The following is a 22086-nucleotide window of genomic DNA, read 5'->3' as shown; positions in this document are numbered from 1 at the left end:
AAATTTCAGATTTTTGCAATGTTACGTAAATGGGGGAAAAAAGCTGTCCTTGAAACAGTCTTGATATGTTCTTCAAAAGAGAGATCAGGGTCCAGAGTAACGCTGAGGTCCTTCACAGTTTTATTTGAGACGACTGTACAACCATCCAGATTAATTGTCAGATCAAACAGAAGATCTCTTTGTTTCTTGGGACCTAGAACAAGCATCTCTGTTTTGTCCGAGTTTTTAAAAGTAGAACGTTTGCAGCCATCCACTTCCTTATGTCATACAGGTTTCCAGCGAGGGCAGTTTTGGGGCTTCACCATGTTCACCAGCAGCACTAAGATCTAGGAGCACGAGGACAGATGCAGAGCCTCGGTCTGACGTCATTAAAAGGTCATTTACCACCTTCACAAGTGCAGTCTCAGTGCTATGATGGGGTCTAAAACCAGACTGAAGCGTTTCGTGTACATTGTTTGTCTTCAGGAAGGCTGAGAGGAATGAGAGGAATGGGAGATTCGATAGAGGCCGATTTAGTTTTTTAAAATATTTTCTGCGTCAAGGTTTGGCTTTTTCAAGAGAGGCTTTATTACTGCCACTTGTAATGAGTTTGGTTCACATCCGGTGGATAGAGAGCCGTTTATTATGTTCAACATAGGAGGGCCAAGCACAGGAAGCAGCTCTTTCAGTAGTTTAGTTGGAATAGGGTCCAGTATGCAGCTTGAAGGTTTAGAGGCCATGATTATTTTCATCATTGTGTCAAGAGATGTAGTACTAAAACACTTGAGTGTCTCCCTTGATCCTAGGTCCTGGCAGAGTTGTGCAGATTGGTGGTTAGCTGGTGTGTTCAACACCTATCCAGCTGTTGTGAAATCTCATGTGTCTGTAATGTAGTCAAGCAGGAAACCACCGGTTTCTTCTTAATCAGAATCATGTAGTAATGTTGACGGTAAACTGCCTCAACTAGGCTGCACAACCTGTATTCACTCACACACACACACACACACACACACACACACACACACACACACACACACACAGCAGCGCTCGAAATTAAGGGCGTCCTGTTGTCCCGGGACGATAAAAATATGTCTGGGACGGTTCAAAACAACAGAGGTTTCACACTAAAATGTTAAACGCAGACGAGGCTGATGAAACGGCTCATTTAGCTTAAAAGTTGATCAAGTATGAATAATTCACGTACAAGCACAGCAATGTGTTCACTGGTCTATTTCGGTTATGGAAATGTATGACATTAGGCCTATTTGCCCAACATTGGGATGATTTTCTATTAGAATGCCTGTCTGTGGTCCGCCGGCACGGAGGTTTCCTGTGCCGGGTGCTGTGGCGTTTTCCTTGTCTGTAGGCTATGGCTCGCTACTGTGGAATTCAGGAACTGAATGCACACTAAAATGTGCAAAGTATTTCTGCGTCACTATGCCTGGTCGGGGGCTGAGTGCATGTGAAGAGCTGAGTGACAGCTACAGTTTTAGAAGCACAGGCATAAAAATGTGTTTAATTTACCTGAAACTGAAGTGAGACTGTTGGCTATTTACATGATTTTTTCAGATGCTAGGTTGATTTTCAATGTTTGAGTTTCAACTGGGAAGAGAAGCAATGCAGACACTAGTCAGCAGGCTCTTGATCTCACAGGCACAAACATGACTTGCATTACCACGGTAACCTCCCGCCCTTTAAAGGGGCAGGTGAACATTTTTCTCATATTTTGGTTAAAAGACTCTGTTCGCAATCTTTTTTTAAAGAAATTCAACAATATACCACATTACTTCTCACCAGTAATACATGTATTGTTTTAGAAACATTACAAAGCACATCCAGTTTGTGTGTAATTTTACTGGAAAACAATATTTGTCTGGTTTAAAAAAAAGGCTGGTAGACCAAAAATAACATTTTAGGCTCTGGCCATTAGCAAGTTGTGGTGCTCAAAAAGGTCACGGTGACCATTATTCAGTGACGAGGGTGAAGCAGAGGAAGTGATCGCTGGGAAACACACTAGTTATTTAATGTATATTGTTGGGTTCTTTAATGAGGCAGCTGTTGGTGGAATGTATATAACTTCAGTTTATTCAGTAACCACTTCACAATAACATTGGTCTCTCTTAGATATATCTTAAATAAGCATGCCCCATTCAAAAAATATAGAACTAAGAGTAGACGTAGCCCTTGGTTCACCCCAGACCTGACTGCCCTCGACCAGCACAGAAACATCCTCTGGCGTTCTGCATTAGCATCGAATAGCCCCCGCAATATGCAACTTTTCATGGAAGTCAGGAACCAATATACACAGGCAGTTAGGAAAGCAAAGGCTAGCTTTATCAAACAGAAATGTGCATCCTGTAGCACTAATTCCCAAAAGTTGAGACACTGTAAAGTCCATGGAGAATAAGAGCACCTCCTCCCAGCTGCCCACTGCACTGAGGCTAGGAAACTCTGTCACTACCGATAAATTTACGATAATCGATAATTTCAATAAGCACTTTGCTACGGCTGGCCATGCTTTCCACCTGGCTACCCCTACCCCGGTCAACAGCTCTGCACCCCCAGCAACTTGCCCAAGCCTCCCCCATTTATCCTTCACCCGAATCCAGATAGCTGATGTTCTGAAAGAGCTGCGAAATCTGGATCCCTACAAATCAGCCGGGCTAGACAATCTGGACCCTCTCTTTCTAAAATTATCCGCCAAAATTGTTGTAACCCCTATTACTAGCCTGTTCAACCTCTCTTTCGTATCGTCTGAGGTCCCCAAAGATTGGAAAGCTGCTGCGGTCATCCCCCTCTTCAAAGGGGAGACACTCTAGACCCAAACTGTTATAGACTTATATCCATCCTGCCCTGCCTTTCTAAGGTCTTCGAAAGCCAAGGTTAACAAACAGATCACCAACCATTTCGAATCCCACCGTACCTTCTCCGCTATGCAATCTGTCTTCAGAGCTGGTCATGGTTGCACCTCAGCCACGCTCAAGGTCCTAAATGATATCATAACCTCCAACAATAAAATACAGCACTGTGCAGCCGTCTTCATCGACCTGGCCAAGGCTTTCGACTCTGTCAATCATCGCATTGTTATCGGCAGACTCAAAAGTCTTGGTTTCTCAAATGACTGCATCACCTCGTTCACCAACTACTTCTCGGACAGAGTTTAGTGTGTCAAATCGGAGGGCCTGTTGTCCGGGCCTCTGGCAGTCTCTATGGGGGTACCACAGGGTTCAATTCTCGGGCCGACTCTTTTCTCTGTATATATCAATGATGTCGCTCTTGCTGCTGGTGATTCTCAGATCCACCTCTATGCAGAACGACACCATTCCTGTATACATCTGGCCCTTCTTTGGACACTGTGTTAACTAACCTCCAAATGAGCTTCAATGCCATACAACTCTCCTTCCGTGGCCTCCAACTGCTCTTAATTAAATGCTTGTAAAACTAAGTGCATGCTCTTCAACTGATCGCTGCGCCCGCCCGTCTAGCATCACTACTCTGGACGGTTCTAACTTAGAATATGTGGACAACTACAAATACCTAGGTGTCTGGTTAGACTGTAAACTCTCCTTCCAGACTCACATTAAGCATCTCCAATCCAAAATTAAATCTAGGATCGGGCTTCCTATTTCGCAACAAAGCCTCCTTCACTCTTGCTGCCAAACATACCCTCGTAAAACTGACCATCCTACCGATCCTCGACTTCGGCGATGTCATCTATAAAATAGCCTCCAACACTCTACTCAGCAAATTGGATGCAGTCTATCACAGTGCCATCCGTTTTGTCACCAAAGCCCCATATACTACCCACCACTGCGACCTGTACGCTCTCGTTGGCTGGCCCCTCACTACATATTCGACGCCAAACACACTGGCTCCAAGTCATCTATAAGTCTTTGCTAGGTAAAGCCCCGCCTTATCTCAGCTCACTGGTCACCATAGCAACACCAACCCATAGCACGCGCTCCAGCAGGTATATTTCACTGGTCATCCCCAAAGCCAATTCCTCCTTTGGCCGCCTTTCCTTCCAGTTCTCTGCTGCCAATGACTGGAACGAATTGCAAAAATCACTGAAGCTGGAGACTCGTATATCCCTCTCTAACTTTAAGCATCAGCTGTCAGAGCAGCTTACCGATCACTGTATCTGTACATAGCCCATCTGTAAATAGCCCATCTGTACATAGCCCATCTGTAAATGGCCCACCCAACTACCTCATCCCCATATTGTTATTTATCCTCTTGCTCCTTTGCACCCCAGTATCTCTACTTGCACATCATCATCTGCACATCTATCACTCCAGTGTTAATGCTAAATTATAATTATTTCACCTCTATGGCCTATTTATTGCCTTACCTCCCTAATCTTCTACATTTGCACACACTGTACATTGATTTTTCTATTGTGTTATTGACTGTACCTTTATCCCATGTAACTCTGTGTTGTTGTTTGTGTCGCTCTGCTTTGCTTTATCTTGGCCAGGTCACAGTTGTCAATGAGAACTTGTTCTCAACTGGCCTACCTGGTTAAATAAAGGACTTGTTCTCAACTAGCCTACCTGGTTAAATAAAGGACTTGTTCTCAACTGGCCTACCTGGTTAAATAAAGGACTTGTTCTCAACTAGCCTACCTGGTTAAATAAAGGACTTGTTCTCAACTGGCCTACCTGGTTAAATAAAGGACTTGTTCTCAACTGGTCTACCTGGTTTAGGACTACTAGCCTACCTGGTTAAATAAAGGACTTGTTCTCAACTGGCCTACCTGGTTAAATAAAGGTGAAATAAATATATATTGTATACATGTTCAATTAATAAATTATAATTATTAATCATGTTATTGTTTGTCTGTTTTCATTAAGATGCAAAAAAAATTAATATTGAATGTAATTTATGTTATATAGTCTCTGTCCCAGGGCCCATGTGGGTGGGTGGGTGAGCCCATGTGGGTGGGTGGGTGGGTGAGCCCATGTGGTGGGTGGGTGAGCCCATGTGGGTGGGTGGGTGAGCCCATGTGGGTGGGTGGGTGAGCCCATGTGGGTGGGTGGGTGAGCCCATGTGGGTGGGTGGGTGAGCCCATGTGGTGGGTGGGTGAGCCCATGTGTGTGGGTGGGCCCATGTGTGTGGGTGGGCCTATGTGTGTGGGTGGGCCCATGTGGGTGGGTGGGCCTATGTGTGTGGGTGGGCCTATGTGTGCCTCTGCCCAGTCATGTGAAATCTATAAATTGTGGCCTAATTTATTTATTTATTTCAATTGACTGATTTCCTGATATGATTGATTTCCTGATATGACTGATTTCCTGATATGACTGATTTCCTGATATGACTGATTTCCTGATATGAACTGTAACTCAGTAAAATGGTTGAAATTGTTGCATGTTGCATTTCTATTTTTGTTCAGTATATACAGTCTGGTCCTGTTCTCCACAGACTGGACAGACCAGGCAGAGGACTATATAGATGTTAGGACAACAGGACCAGACAGAGGACTATATAGATGTTAGGACAACAGGACCAGGCAGAGGACTATATAGATGTTAGGACAACAGGACCAGACAGAGGACTATATAGATGTTAGGACAACAGGACCAGACCAGACAGAGGACTATATAGATGTTAGGACAACAGGACCAGACAGAGGACTATATAGATGTTAGGACAACAGGACCAGACCAGACAGAGGACTATATAGATGTTAGGACAACAGGACCAGACCAGACAGAGGACTATATAGATGTTAGGACAACAGGACCAGACAGAGGACTATATAGATGTTAGGACAACAGGACCAGACCAGGCAGAGGACTAAATAGATGTTAGGACAACAGGACCAGACCAGACAGAGGACTATATAGATGTTAGGACAACAGGACCAGACCAACAGAGGACTATATAGATGTTAGGACAACAGGACCAGGCAGAGGACTATATAGATGTTAGGACAACAGGACCAGACAGAGGACTATATAGATGTTAGGACAACAGGACCAGACCAGACAGAGGACTATATAGATGTTAGGACAACAGGACCAGACCAGAGAACTATATAGATGTTAGGACAACAGCACCAGACAGAGGACTATATAGATGTTAGGACAACAGGACCAGACAGAGGACTATATAGATGTTAGGACAACAGGACCAGACAGAGGACTATATAGATGTTAGGACAACAGGACCAGACAGAGGACTATATAGATGTTAGGACCAACAGACCAGGCAGAGGACTATATAGATGTTAGGACAACAGGACCAGACCAGACAGAGGACTATATAGATGTTAGGACAACAGGACCAGACAGAGGACTATATAGATGTTAGGACAACAGGACCAGACCAGGCAGAGGACTATATAGATGTTAGGACAACAGGACCAGACCAGACAGAGGACTATATAGATGTTAGGACAACAGGACCAGACAGAGGACTATATAGATGTTAGGACAACAGGACCAGACCAGGCAGAGGACTATATAGATGTTAGGACAACAGGACCAGACCAGACAGAGGACTATATAGATGTTAGGACAACAGGACCAGACAGAGGACTATATAGATGTTAGGACAACAGGACCAGACCAGGCAGAGGACTATATAGATGTTAGGACAACAGGACCAGACCAGACAGAGGACTATATAGATGTTAGGACAACAGGACCAGACAGAGGACTATATAGATGTTAGGACAACAGGACCAGACCAGGCAGAGGACTATATAGATGTTAGGACAACAGGACCAGACAGAGGACTATATAGATGTTAGGACAACAGGACCAGACAGAGGACTATATAGATGTTAGGACAACAGGACCAGACAGAGGACTATGTAGATGTTAGGACAACAGGACCAGACCAGACAGAGGACTATATAGATGTTAGGACAACAGGACCAGACCAGACAGAGGACTATATAGATGTTAGGACAACAGGACCAGACCAGACAGAGGACTATATAGATGTTAGGACAACAGGACCAGACCAGACAGAGGACTATATAGATGTTAGGACAACAGGACCAGACCAGGCAGAGGACTATATAGATGTTAGGACAACAGGACCAGGCAGAGGACTATATAGATGTTAGGACAACAGGACCAGACCAGACAGAGGACTATATAGATGTTAGGACAACAGGACCAGACAGAGGACTATATAGATGTTAGGACCAGACCAGGCAGAGGACTATATAGATGTTAGGACAACAGGACCAGACCAGACAGAGGACTATATAGATGTTAGGACAACAGGACCAGGCAGAGGACTATATAGATGTTAGGACAACAGGACCAGACCAGACAGAGGACTATATAGATGTTAGGACAACAGGACCAGACCAGGCAGAGGACTATATAGATGTTAGGACAACAGGACCAGACAGAGGACTATATAGATGTTAGGACAACAGGACCGGACCAGACAGAGGACTATATAGATGTTAGGACAACAGGACCAGACCAGACAGAGGACTATATAGATGTTAGGACAACAGGACCAGACCAGACAGAGGACTATATAGATGTTAGGACAACAGGACCAGACCAGACAGAGGACTATATAGATGTTAGGACAACAGGACCAGACCAGACAGAGGACTATATAGATGTTAGGACAACAGGACCAGACCAGACAGAGGACTATATAGATGTTAGGACAACAGGACCAGACAGAGGACTATATAGATGTTAGGACAACAGGACCAGACAGAGGACTATATAGATGTTAGGACAACAGGACCAGACCAGACAGAGGACTATATAGATGTTAGGACAACAGGACCAGACAGAGGACTATATAGATGTTAGGACAACAGGACCAGACAGAGGACTATAAGATGTTAGGACAACAGGACCAGACCAGACAGAGGACTATATAGATGTTAGGACAACAGGACCAGACCAGACAGAGGACTATATAGATGTTAGGACAACAGGACCAGGCAGAGGACTATATAGATGTTAGGACAACAGGACCAGACCAGGCAGAGGACTATATAGATGTTAGGACAACAGGACCAGGCAGAGGACTATATAGATGTTAGGACAACAGGACCAGACCAGACAGAGGACTATATAGATGTTAGGACAACAGGACCAGACCAGACAGAGGACTATATAGATGTTAGGACAACAGGACCAGACCAGGCAGAGGACTATATAGATGTTAGGACAACAGGACCAGACAGAGGACTATATAGATGTTAGGACAACAGGACCAGACCAGACAGAGGACTATATAGATGTTAGGACAACAGGACCAGACCAGACAGAGGACTATATAGATGTTAGGACAACAGGACCAGACCAGACAGAGGACTATATAGATGTTAGGACAACAGGACCAGACCAGACAGAGGACTATATAGATGTTAGGACAACAGGACCAGACAGAGGACTATATAGATGTTAGGACAACAGGACCAGACAGAGGACTATATAGATGTTAGGACAACAGGACCAGACAGAGGACTATATAGATGTTAGGACAACAGGACCAGACCAGACAGAGGACTATATAGATGTTAGGACAACAGGACCAGACAGAGGACTATATAGATGTTAGGACAACAGGACCAGACAGAGGACTATATAGATGTTAGGACAACAGGACCAGACCAGACAGAGGACTATATAGATGTTAGGACAACAGGACCAGACCAGACAGAGGACTATATAGATGTTAGGACAACAGGACCAGACCAGACAGAGGACTATATAGATGTTAGGACAACAGGACCAGACCAGACAGAGGACTATATAGATGTTAGGACAACAGGACCAGACCAGACAGAGGACTATATAGATGTTAGGACAACAGGACCAGACCAGACAGAGGACTATATAGATGTTAGGACAACAGGACCAGACAGAGGACTATATAGATGTTAGGACAACAGGACCAGACAGAGGACTATATAGATGTTAGGACAACAGGACCAGACAGAGGACTATATAGATGTTAGGACAACAGGACCAGACCAGACAGAGGACTATATAGATGTTAGGACAACAGGACCAGACAGAGGACTATATAGATGTTAGGACAACAGGACCAGACAGAGGACTATATAGATGTTAGGACAACAGGACCAGACCAGACAGAGGACTATATAGATGTTAGGACAACAGGACCAGACCAGACAGAGGACTATATAGATGTTAGGACAACAGGACCAGACAGAGGACTATATAGATGTTAGGACAACAGGACCAGACCAGACAGAGGACTATATAGATGTTAGGACAACAGGACCAGACCAGACAGAGGACTATATAGATGTTAGGACAACAGGACCAGACCAGACAGAGGACTATATAGATGTTAGGACAACAGGACCAGACCAGACAGAGGACTATATGATGTTAGGACAACAGGACCAGACCAGACAGAGGACTATATAGATGTTAGGACAACAGGACCAGACCAGACAGAGGACTATATAGATGTTAGGACAACAGGACCAGACAGAGGACTATATAGATGTTAGGACAACAGGACCAGACCAGACAGAGGACTATATAGATGTTAGGACAACAGGACCAGACCAGACAGAGGACTATATAGATGTTAGGACAACAGGACCAGACCAGGCAGAGGACTATATAGATGTTAGGACAACAGGACCAGACAGAGAACTATAGATGTTAGGACAACAGGACCAGACAGAGGACTATATAGATGTTAGGACAACAGGACCAGACAGAGGACTATATAGATGTTAGGACAACAGGACCAGACCAGACAGAGGACTATATAGATGTTAGGACAACAGGACCAGACCAGACAGAGGACTATATAGATGTTAGGACAACACTGTTGTTTTCATAGTTTTAGAGAGTCCAACCCTACTGACACATCCAGGTCTCACTGTGTGTCTCTGTGTTTAGATGAGTGGGGGGAAGAAGAGGAGTGGCTTCCAGATTACTAGTGTGACGTCAGACTACACGCAGAGCTCTGGGGAAGCCCCGCCCCCTGCCCAGGCCTCTAGCCAATCAAATCCCTCCCCTCCGTCCTCCAGCCAATCCACTGCTTCCTCCCAGCCTGGCCCCTCCCACCAGCAGGGAAGTTTCTCCCAGCCGACGACTCCCCTCTCTCTGAGGAAATCCAACTCCCAAGATGCTGTGGGGCAGTGCTCCAGGTTCCGAGTTGTCAGATTGGGCCAGGGCCACGGAGAACCCTATCACCGGGGGCGATGGACCTGTACGGACTTCCTGGAACGAGAGGAAGGGGTGGGGCTTAGATGGGTGATGGACAGCATGAGACACGCCCACTCTCTGGAGTCGCTGGAGGGGATTGGTCTACAGAGGGCTGGGGGAGGGGCTGGAGGCGAGCTGCTTGGACACGTGCGCACTCTCAGGACGGGACACCTTGTTCACTCTCAGGGTACCTCCCACTTGCTGGCCCAGCCAATAGGGTCAGATGGGGAGGGGTTTGGAGGGCTGAAGCCGCTCCTCCTCCACAGCGACCCGCCCTCCCCACACACCTGGAAAGAGTCAACTTGCGATTGGTCGACTCCACGCCCCCCCTGCCCAGCCCCCGCCCACGGAACATCCCCCCCCTTTACGCCTGGACGTGGACGCTACTGGGAGGGTGAGAACACACACACACACACACACACACACACACACACACACACACACTACACACAGACAATACACACACACACACACAGACAATACACACACACAGACAATACACACACACACACACACACAGACAATACACACACACTTTCCTACATTCCCAAGCAGAGGTTTGCTGATAGCGTGTGTAAGAAAGTCTCTCCTCCTCTCTCTCCCCCTGTCTCCCCTCTCTCTCTCTGTCCGTCTCCCCCTGTCTCCCTCTCTCTCTGTTCGTCTTCCCCCTTCCTTCCTTCCTTCTTTCTCTGTCTCTCTGTCCGTCTCCCTCCCCCCTCTCTGTCCGTCTCCCCCCCTCTCTGTCCGTCTCCCCCCCTCTCTGTCCGTCTCCCTCCCCCTCTCTGTCCGTCTCCCTCCCCCCCTCTCTGTCCGTCTCCCCTGTCTCTCTGTCCGTCTCCCCCTGTCTCTCTGTCCGTCTCCCCCTGTCTCTCTGTCCGTCTCCCTCCCCCTCTGTCCGTCTCCCCCCCTCTCTGTCCGTCTCCCCCCTCTCTGTCCGTCTCCCTCCCCCTCTCTGTCCGTCTCCCTCCCCCCTCTCTGTCCGTCTCCCCCTGTCTCTCTGTCCGTCTCCCTCCCCCTGTCTCTCTGTCCGTCTCCCTCCCCCTGTCTCTCTGTCCGTCTCCCCCTGTCTCTCTGTCCGTCTCCCCCTCTCTCTCTGTCCGTCTCCCTCCCTCCCCCTCTCTGTCCGTCTCCCTCCCTCCCCCTCTCTGTCCGTCTCCCCTGTCTCTCTGTCCGTCTCCCTCCCCCTCTCTGTCCGTCTCCCCCTCCCTCTCTGTCCGTCTCCCTCCCTCCCCCCCTCTCTGTCCGTCTCCCCCCTCCCTCTCTGTCCGTCTCCCCCTGTCTCTCTGTCCGTCTCCCCCTGTCTCTCTGTCCGTCTCCCCTGTCTCTCTGTCCGTCTCCCCTGTCTCTCTGTCCGTCTCCCTCCCTCCCCCCTCTCTGTCCGTCTCCCCTCTCTCTGTGTCTCTGTCTGTCTCCCCCCTCTCTGTCTGTCTCCCCCACTCTTTCTCTCTCTCCCCTCTGTTTCACTCTCCTCCCGCTGTCCTTCTCCCCCTCTGCATCTCAATTTTCAATTCAATTTCAATTCAATAGACTTTATTGACATGGAAAGTTAAATTACTTATATTGTCAAAGGATACGTATAACAAAAATGGTGTGACCCACAGCAATAATAATAATAGTGGAAATGGGATTGTCCCTCAGGTTGAGACAGGAGGACATATCTGGCTGTCCCTCAGGTTGTAGCAGGAGGACATATCTGGCTGTCCCTCAGGTTGTAGCAGGAGGACATATCTGGCTGTCCCTCAGGTTGTAGCAGGAGGACATATCTGTCTGTCCCTCAGGTTGTGGCTGGAGGACATATCTGGCTGTCCCTCAGGTTGTGGCTGGAGGACATATCTGGCTGTCCCTCAGGTTGTGGCTGGAGGACATATCTGGCTGTCCCTCAGGTTGTGGCTGGAGGACATATCTGGCTGTCCCTCAGGTTGTAGCAGGAGGACATATCTGGCTGTCCCTCAGGTTGTAGCAGGAGGACATATCTGGCTGTCCCTCAGGTTGTAGCAGGAGGACATATCTGGCTGTCCCTCAGGTTGTGGCAGGAGGACATATCTGGCTGTCCCTCAGGTTGTAGCAGGAGGACATATCTGGCTGTCCCTCAGGTTGTGGCTGGAGGACATATCTGGCTGTCCCTCAGGTTGTGGCTGGAGGACATATCTGGCTGTCCCTCAGGTTGTGGCTGGAGGACATATCTGGCTGTCCCTCAGGTTGTGGCTGGAGGACATATCTGGCTGTCCCTCAGGTTGTAGCAGGAGGACATATCTGGCTGTCCCTCAGGTTGTAGCAGGAGGACATATCTGGCTGTCCCTCAGGTTGTAGCAGGAGGACATATCTGGCTGTCCCTCAGGTTGTGGCTGGAGGACATATCTGGCTGTCCCTCAGGTTGTGGCTGGAGGACATATCTGGCTGTCCCTCAGGTTGTAGCAGGAGGACATATCTGGCTGTCCCTCAGGTTGTGGCTGGAGGACATATCTGGCTGTCCCTCAGGTTGAGACAGGAGGACATATCTGGCTGTCCCTCAGGTTGAGACAGGAGGACATATCTGGCTGTCCCTCAGGTTGTGGTAGGAGGACATATCTGGCTGTCCCTCAGGTTGTAGCAGGAGGACATATCTGGCTGTCCCTCAGGTTGTAGCAGGAGGACATATCTGGCTGTCCCTCAGGTTGTAGCAGGAGGACATATCTGGCTGTCCCTCAGGTTGTAGCAGGAGGACATATCTGGCTGTCCCTCAGGTTGTAGCAGGAGGACATATCTGGCTGTCCCTCAGGTTGTGGCTGGAGGACATATCTGGCTGTCCCTCAGGTTGTGGCTGGAGGACATATCTGGCTGTCCCTCAGGTTGTAGCAGGAGGACATATCTGGCTGTCCCTCAGGTTGAGACAGGAGGACATATCTGGCTGTCCCTCAGGTTGTAGCAGGAGGACATATCTGTCTGTCCCTCAGGTTGAGACAGGAGGACATATCTGGCTGTCCCTCAGGTTGAGACAGGAGGACATATCTGGCTGTCCCTCAGGTTGAGACAGGAGGACATATCTGTCTGTCCCTCAGGTTGTGGCAGGAGGACAAACTGCACATTCTGGCTTTTCACCCAATGAATATGTCCTTATCATCTTTCATAGTTTCAAATTCTTTGTACTGAATAATAATTTGGGGAAAGAAAGATTCTCTAAGGTCTGAGTTTTTGTCACAGTTTAATAGGAAATACAGCTCTGTCTCTACCTCTCCCCTTGAGCAGAGTGAGCACAGCCTGTCCTCTCTGGACAGCCAGCCTGTCCTCTCTGGACAGCCAGCCTGTCCTCTCTGGACAGCCAGACTGTCCTCTCTGGGCAGCCAGCCTGTCCTCTCTGGCCTGCCAGCCTGTCCTCTGTGGTCAGCCAGCCTGTCCTCTGTGGTCAGCCAGCCTGTCCTCTGTGGTCAGCCAGCCTGTCCTCTGTGGTCAGCCAGCCTGTCCTCTGTGGTCAGCCAGCCTGTCCTCTGTGGTCAGCCAGCCTGTCCTCTGTGGCCAGCCAGCCTGTCCTCTGTGGTCAGCCAGCCTGTCCTCTGTGGCCAGCCAGCCTGTCCCTGTGGTCAGTGTCCTCTGTGGTCAGCCAGCCTGTCCTCTGTGGCCAGCCAGCCTGTCCTCTGTGGTCAGCCAGCCTGTCCTCTCTGGTCAGCCAGCCTGTCCTCTGTGGTCAGCCAGCCTGTCCTCTGTGGTCAGCCAGGATGGTCTGTGTGGTCAGCCAGCCTGTCCTCTCTGGTCAGCCAGCCTGTCCTCTCTGGGCAGCCAGCCTGTCCTCTGTGGTCAGCCAGCCTGTCCTCTCTGGTCAGCCAGCCTGTCCTCTCTGGCCTGCCAGCCTGTCCTCTGTGGTCAGCCAGCCTGTCCTCTGTGGTCAGCCAGCCTGTCCTCTGTGGTCAGCCAGCCTGTCCTCTGTGGTCAGCCAGCCTGTCCTCTGTGGTCAGCCAGCCTGTCCTCTCTGGGCAGCCAGCCTGTCCTCTCTGGGTAGCTAGCCTGTCCTCTCTGGCCAGCCAGCCTGTCCTCTGTGGTCAGCCAGCCTGTCCTCTCTGGCCAGCCAGCCTGTCCTCTGTGGTCAGCCAGCCTGTCCTCTCTGGCCAGCCAGCCTGTCCTCTGTGGTCAGCCAGCCTGTCCTCTGTGGCCAGCCAGCCTGTCCTCTGTGGTCAGCCAGGATGGTCTGTGTTGACCATTATAACTGATTGGAACATTTTGAGCCAGATTCTAATTGGAATTGAGGTTTTAATGTTATAGGACGCTCTTCATGCTTTGTCTCTCAGCTCGTTTCACAGCCCTGTGGAAGCTTCCTGTGTTGCTGATATTTAGTCCTAGATATGTCTCTGGTGTGTTCTAATAGAACTGTGTCCAAATATAATTTATATTAGTCATCCTGATTTCCTGACCTTTTCTGGAATATCATTATATTAGTTTTCTTTAGGATGGTAACCCCTCCTTAGTGGGAGACAGCAGCACCAGGTCATCTGTCTACAGCAGACCCTCCTTAGTGGGAGACAGCAGCACCAGGTCATCTGTCTACAGCAGACCCTCCTTAGTGGGAGACAGCAGCACCAGGTCATCTGTCTACAGCAGACCCTCCTTAGTGGGAGACAGCAGCACCAGGTCATCTGTCTACAGCAGACCCTCCTTAGTGGGAGACAGCAGCACCAGGTCATCTGTCTACAGCAGACCCTCCTTAGTGGGAGACAGCAGCACCAGGTCATCTGTCTACAGCAGACCCTCCTTAGTGGGAGACAGCAGCACCAGGTCATCTGTCTACAGCAGACCCTCCTTAGTGGGAGACAGCAGCACCAGGTCATCTGTCTACAGCAGACCCTCCTTAGTGGGAGACAGCAGCACCAGGTCATCTGTCTACAGCAGACCCTCCTTAGTGGGAGACAGCAGCACCAGGTCATCTGTCTACAGCAGACACTTGATTTCAGTGTTGTGTAGGGTGATACCAGGTGCTGCAGATTCTTCTAATGTTTTGGCCAATTCATTAATGTAGATGTTAAATAGTGTTGGAATTATTGGGCAGCCCTGTTTCACTCCCCGTCCCTGAGAGAAGAAGTCTGTTTGCTTGTTGCCAATTTTAACCACACACTTGTTTTTAGTGAACATTGATTTAATAACATCATATGTTTTAGTGTGGAGTTAGTGTGGCGGGTATAAATGGGTCTGTTGTTGTTGACTTGTTTGTTAGTTAGTGTGGAGGGTATAAATGTTGTCTGTTGTTGTTGACTTGTTTGTTAGTTAGTGTGGAGGGTATAAATGTTGTCTGTTGTTGTTGACTTGTTTGTTAGTTAGTGTGGAGGGTATAAATGTTGTCTGTTGTTGTTGACTTGTTTGTTAGTTAGTGTGGAGGGTATAAATGTTGTCTGTTGTTGTTGACTTGTTTGTTAGTTAGTGTGGAGGGTATAAATGTTGTCTGTTGTTGTTGACTTGTTTGTTAGTTAGTGTGGAGGGTATAAATGGGTCTGTTGTTGTTGACTTGTTTGTTAGTTAGTGTGGAGGGTATAAATGTTGTCTGTTGTTGTTGACTTGTTTGTTAGTTAGTGTGGAGGGTATAAATGTTGTCTGTTGTTGTTGACTTGTTTGTTAGTTAGTGTGGCGGGTATAAATGGGTCTGTTGTTGTTGACTTGTTTGTTAGTTAGTGTGGAGGGTATAAATGTTGTCTGTTGTTGTTGACTTGTTTGTTAGTTAGTGTGGAGGGTATAAATGGGTCTGTTGTTGTTGACTTGTTTGTTAGTTAGTGTGGAGGGTATAAATGTTGTCTGTTGTTGTTGACTTGTTTGTTAGTTAGTGTGGAGGGTATAAATGTTGTCTGTTGTTGTTGACTTGTTTGTTAGTTAGTGTGGAGGGTATAAATGGGTCTGTTGTTGTTGACTTGTTTGTTAGTTAGTGTGGAGGGTATAAATGTTGTCTGTTGTTGTTGACTTGTTTGTTAGTTAGTGTGGAGGGTATAAATGTTGTCTGTTGTTGTTGACTTGTTTGTTAGTTAGTGTGGAGGGTATAAATGTTGTCTGTTGTTGTTGACTTGTTTGTTAGTTAGTGTGGAGGGTATAAATGTTGTCTGTTGTTGTTGACTTGTTTGTTAGTTAGTGTGGAGGGTATAAATGTTGTCTGTTGTTGTTGACTTGTTTGTTAGTTAGTGTGGAGGGTATAAATGGGTCTGTTGTTGTTGACTTGTTTGTTAGTTAGTGTGGAGGGTATAAATGTTGTCTGTTGTGTGGTGATTTGGTAAAAATCCAATCTGGCTTCTGCTCAGGACATTGTGTTCATCAAGGAAATTATGTAGTCTGCTATTTATGATACTGCAGAGAATGTTCCCTAATTTGCTGTTAATGCAAATTTCTCTAATTTGGGTTAAATTTGTCTCCATTTTTATAGATTTGTGTGATCCATCCTTGGTTCCAAATATCGGGGGAAAATACCTGCAGTGAGGATCATGTTGAAGAGTTTTGAGTATAGCCAATTTGAATTTGTGGTCTGTATATTTGATCATTTAAAACACCATCGGCACCACAGGCCTTGTTGGGTTGGAGAGAGTGCATCGTTTTATTTCTTCTTCTGTAATTTGACTGCTGATTCAAAGATCTGTAAATGTTCTTGTGCATCTTGTTGTTCTTGTGCATCTTTGTTATATTGCTGTAGAGGTTTGCAAAGTGATTTCTCCACATATCTCCATTTTGGAGAGCCAATTTCTCCTGATGAGATTTGTTTAATTTATTCCAGAAGTGGTTTTGATTCATTTCCATCCATCTGATTTCTAATGTGCTGTTCCTTTGTTCTTAGGATGTGTTTGTGTTGCTTCAGTGTTTCCCCGTATCGAAGGCCTATATTTTTGTTGTCTGGGTCTCTGTGTTTTTGATTAGATATATTATTTCTCAATGACTTCTTTAGATTTCTCCAATCATTATCAAACAATTTTTTTCATTCTCTATTCTCTTTGGTTTGTTCTCACGTGTCTCTACATTAGCCAAGGAGGATTATTAGTCAAATATAAAGTTTATGTTACAAACTGACACATTTACACCTTCATTGCTACAACTAAAAAGTTGTCCAGGAGAGATTGTATTTTTTGGCTACTAATTGCGTTTTGGTAGATGTCTGTAGTGTTTCCTCTCCATCTATAGGCCTGTTTAGTACCATGTCATTTACTGGGCTGCGATGCTTCATGGTTTGGGTTTCGCTCTTCTCAGATACACTGATTTTACTGTGGTCTGAGAGAGGTGTTAGTGGGCTGACTGTGAAGGCTCTGAGAGACTCTGGGTTTAGGTCAGTGGGCTGACTGTGAAGGCTCTGAGAGACTCTGGGTTTAGGTCAGTGGGCTGACTGTGAAGGCTCTGAGAGACTCTGGGTTTAGGTCAGTGGGCTGACTGTGAAGACTCTGAGAGACTCTGGGTTTAGGTCAGTGGGCTGACTGTGAAGGCTCTGAGAGACTCTGGGTTTAGGTCAGTGGGCTGACTGTGAAGGCTCTGAGAGACTCTGGGTTTAGGTCAGTGGGCTGACTGTGAAGGCTCTGAGAGACTCTGGGTTTAGGTCAGTGGGCTGACTGTGAAGGCTCTGAGAAATGTGGGGAGGGAAAGGTTGTTGCTTCCTGGTAGGTGTTTATCTCCATGACTGTTAATAGTGTCTGGTTCTTCTGCTGTTCTAGCATTCAGGTCTCCACAGACCAGTACGTTGCCTTGGGCCTGAAAGTGACTCATCTCCTCCTCTAGAAGGGAGAAACTCTCTTCATTGAAGCAGGGGGACTGAGGGGGAGAAACTCTCTTCATTGAAGCAGGGTGGCTCTGAGGGGGAGAAACTCTCTTCATTGAAGCAGGGTGGCTCTGAGGGGGAGAAACTCTCTTCATTGAAGCAGGGTGGCTGAGGGGGAGAAACTCTCTTCATTGAAGCAGGGGGACTGAGGGGGAGAAACTCTCTTCATTGAAGCAGGGGGACTGAGGGGGAGAAACTCTCTTCATTGAAGCAGGGGGACTCTGAGGGGGGAATGCATTCGTCCTGAGTCTCTGCCCTGTCCTGAGTCTCTGCCCTGTCCTGAGTCCCTGCCCCTGTCCTGAGTCCCTGCCCCTGTCCTGAGTCCCTGCCCCTGTCCTGAGTCCCTGCCCCTGTCCTGAGTCCCTGCCCCTGTCCTGAGTCCCTGCCCCTGTCCTGAGTCCCTGCCCCTGTCCTGAGTCCCTGTCCTGAGTCCCTGCCCCTGTCCTGAGTCTCTGCCCTGTCCTGAGTCTCTGCCCCTGTCCTGAGTCTCTGCCCCTGTCCTGAGTCCCTGCCCCTGTCCTGAGTCCCTGCCCCTGTCCTGAGTCCCTGCCCCTGTCCTGAGTCCCTGCCCCTGTCCTGAGTCCCTGGCCCCTGTCCTGAGTCCCTGTCCTGAGTCCCTGTCCTGAGTCCCTGCCCCTGTCCTGAGTCCCTGGTCCCTGTCCTGAGTCCCTGCCCCTGTCCTGAGTCCCTGTCCCTGTCCTGAGTCCCTGCTGTCCCTGTCCTGAGTCCCTGCCCCTGTCCTGAGTCCCTGCCCCTGTCCTGAGGCCCCTGTCCTGAGTCCCTGTCCTGAGTCCCTGCCCCTGTCCTGAGTCCCTGTCCTGAGTCCCTGTCCTGAGTCCCTGTCCTGAGTCCCTGCCCCTGTCCTGAGTCCCTGTCCTGAGTCCCTGTCCTGAGTCCCTGCCCCTGTCCTGAGTCCCTGCCCCTGTCCTGAGTCCCTGTCCTGAGTCCCTGCCCCTGTCCTGAGTCCCTGCCCCTGTCCTGAGGCCCTGTCCTGAGTCCCTGCCCCTGTCCTGAGTCCCTGTCCTGAGTCCCTGCCCTGTCTGATTCCTGTTAGTTTAGTGGATGGTAGGATGATCTAGTTTACAGCCAGTGGAAACATCACCTCTGCACCATGCTTCCTGTAGTACTACAATATCAACATCATCCATTTCTTTCAGGAAGTCTGGGTTTCTGCTCTTTAGCCCAAAAACAGAGGACTTAAATTCTTGTAAATTCCAACATGCAACGTAAAAAGATTTCATAACTGTTTTTTCTCCGTCTCTCCCTTCTGTTGGTCTCTCTCTCCCCCTCTCTCTGTCGGTCTCTCTCTCTCCCCCTCTCTCTCTCCCCTCTCTCTGTCGGTCTCTCTCTCTCCCCTCTCTCTCCCCCCTCTCTCTCTCTGTCGGTCTCTCTCTTTCCCCCTCTCTCTTTCCCCCCTCTCTCTGGTCTCTCTCTCCCCCCCTCCTTTCCCCCTCTCTCTCTCTGTCGGTCTCTCTCTTTCCCCCTCTCTCTTTCCCCCTCTCTCTTGACGGTTTCTCTCTCTCTCCCCCTCTCTCTGTCAGTTTCTCTCTCTCTCCCCCTCTCTCTCTCTCTGTTGGCGTCTCTCTCTCCCCCCTCTCTCTCTCCCCATCTCTCTCTCTAGTCTCTGTTGAGAGTGTCTCATTCCCAGCCCAGCTCCCCCCTACAGGGTAGAGATGGTATGTTCCTACCCAGTCTGACTCCCATCCAGACTCCTTCGGCCTGGTCCATGTTCGGCTCCGGGAGGCTGTCCATCTGCCGGGGGACGACAGGTATGGTCTGTGTGTGGGTCTGTGTGGGTCTGTGTGTGGGTCTGTGTGTGGGTCTGTGTGTGGGTCTGTGTGTGGGTCTGTGTGTGGGTCTGTGGGGTGGGTCTGTGGGTCTGCGTGCGGGTCTGTGTGCGGGTCTGTGTGCGGGTCTGTGTGCGGGTCTGTGGGGTGGGTCTGTGTGTGTGGGTCTGTCTGTGGGGTGGGTCTGTGTGTGGGTCTGTGTGGTGGGTCTGTGTGGTGGGTCTGTGTGTGTGGGTCTGTGGGGTGGGTCTGTGTGTGTGGGTCTGTGTGTGGGTCTGTGGGTGTGGGTCTGTGTGTGTGGGTCTGTGTGTGGGTCTGGGTGTGGGTCTGTGTGTGGGTCTGTGTGTGGGTCTGTGTGGTGTTGTGGGTCTGTGTGGTGGGTCTGTGTGTGGGTCTGTGGGGTGGGTCTGTGTGTGGATCTGTGGGTCAGTGTGTGGGTCTGTGTGTGGGTCTGTGTGTGGGTCTGTGTGTGGGTCTGTGGGGTGGGTCTGTGGGTCTGCGTGTGGGTCTGTGGGTCTGTGTGTGGGTCTGTGGGGTGGGTCTGTGTGCGGGTCTGTGTGTGGGTCTGTGGGTCTGTGTGTGTGTCTGTGTGTGGGTCTGTGGGTCTGTGTGTGGGTCTGTATGTGGGTCTGTGTGTGTGGGTCTGTGTGGGGTGGGTCTGTGTGCGGGTCTGTGTGTGGGTCTGTGTGGGTGTGGGTCTGTGTGTGGGTCTGTGTGTGGTCTGTGTGTGTGGTCTGTGGGGTGGGTCTGTGTGGGTGTGGGTCTGTGTGTGGGTCTGTGTGGGTGTGGGTCTGTGTGCGGGTCTGTGTGGGTTGGGTCTGTGTGTGGGTCTGTGTGCGGGTCTGTGTGCGGGTCTGTGTGCGGGTCTGTGTGCGGGTCTGTGTGCGGGTCTGTGTGCGGGTCTGTGTGCGGGTCTGTGTGTGGGTCTGTGCGGGTGGCGGATGGGGCAGGTTTAGTAGCAGCAGAGTACCAAATAGCCCACAGTGTGATAGAGAGGCCACCCAGAGTAGTGTGTGTCTATATGGATGGACCCCAGGTTGGACTTGTGAAAGTATCACTCTCCTGTCAGTCATGCTGGCTCAATGACAGGCTCCACACCTTCCCAGTTTCTCTGCTCAGAATAGAGAAGGAAGGCAACTAGTGCCTGCACTTCACAGTACAGTGAGCACAATCACAGATATGGCCTAAATACTGCAACCATACCACACACACACACACACACACACATCTCTCCATTCTGGTTGTTTTCTAACGTTCGATCCAACTTGGTATTTTATTAGCAGCTGATACTCCTGGGGTCCACATGAAGCAGGACAGAACATTCCTTTGACAAGAACGGCTCAAAGACAAAACTACTAACATTTTAAAATAAGGACAATATAACTAGGAGGTTCTGTACTGACTAAATACTGAGAAAAAACCCATAGAGACCTAATATTCTAGGACTGTGTTTATCGTGTACTAATTAATATTCTAGTACTATGTTTATCGTGTACTAATTAATATTCTAGGACTACGTTTATCGTGTACTAATTAATATTCTAGTACTATGTTTATCGTGTACTAATTAATATTCTAGGACTACGTTTATCGTGTACTAATTAATATTCTAGTACTATGTTTATTGTGTACTAATTAATATTCTAGTACTATGTTTATTGTGTACTAATTAATATTCTAGGACTACGTTTATTGTGTACTAATTAATATTCTAGTACTATGTTTATTGTGTACTAATTAATATTCTAGGACTACGTTTATTGTGTACTAATTCATATTCTAGTACTATGTTTATTGTGTACTAATTAATAGTCTGAGAAGTAGCTGGTGAAACAAGCGAGGCAGTCATTTGAGAAACCAAGGCTGTTAAGTCTGCCGATAAGAATGACAGACATACCGCTCAGGAAGGAGATGCGTCCAGATTGTCTAGCCCGGCTGATTTGTAGGGGTCCAGGTTGTCTAGTCCAGCTGATTTGTAGGGGTCCAGGTTGTCTAGTCCAGCTGATTTGTAGGGGTCCAGGTTGTCTAGTCCAGCTGATTTGTAGGGGTCCAGGTTGTCTAGTCCAGCTGATTTGTAGGGGTCCAGGTTGTCTAGTCCAGCTGATTTTGTAGGGGGTCCGTGCTGTCTTAGTCCAGCTGATTTGTAGGGGTCCAGGTTGTCTAGTCCAGCTGATTTGTAGGGGTCCAGGTTGTCTAGTCCAGCTGAGTTGTAGGGGTCCAGGTTGTCTAGTCCAGCTGATTTGTAGGGGTCCAGGTTGTCTAGTCCAGCTGATTTGTAGGGGTCCAGGTTGTCTAGTCCAGCTGATTTGTAGGGGTCCAGGTTGTCTAGTCCAGCTGATTTGTAGGGGTCCAGGTTGTCTAGTCCAGCTGATTTGTAGGGGTCCAGGTTGTCTAGTCC

At 48.6% G+C, this 22086-nt stretch overlaps 1 protein-coding gene across 2 annotated transcripts in view; it reads left to right on the top strand.

Annotated features, from left to right (window-relative positions):
- The window catches only part of LOC106593717 (TSC22 domain family protein 4), a 30437-nt gene extending 10777 nt beyond the window's left edge, over nucleotides 1-19660 (top strand). The window contains exons 2-3 of one of the 2 annotated variants that reach the window (XM_045700633.1): nucleotides 9855-10557; nucleotides 19523-19660. In XM_045700633.1, coding sequence (XP_045556589.1) covers nucleotides 9855-10557; nucleotides 19523-19572 — 753 coding nt within the window. In that variant the 3' untranslated portion in view covers nucleotides 19573-19660. The remainder of the gene's footprint in view (nucleotides 1-9854; nucleotides 10558-19522) is intronic. The other variant, XM_045700632.1, reaches the window with a different exon arrangement.
- The last annotated feature ends 2426 nt before the right edge of the window (nucleotides 19661-22086 follow it).

Source organism: Salmo salar, chromosome ssa18 (genome assembly GCF_905237065.1).
Source record: "Salmo salar chromosome ssa18, Ssal_v3.1, whole genome shotgun sequence".
Taxonomy (NCBI): domain Eukaryota; kingdom Metazoa; phylum Chordata; class Actinopteri; order Salmoniformes; family Salmonidae; genus Salmo; species Salmo salar.
The sequence above is the reverse complement of the archived record's forward strand: the minus strand, read 5'-3'. Positions and strand labels throughout refer to the sequence as shown.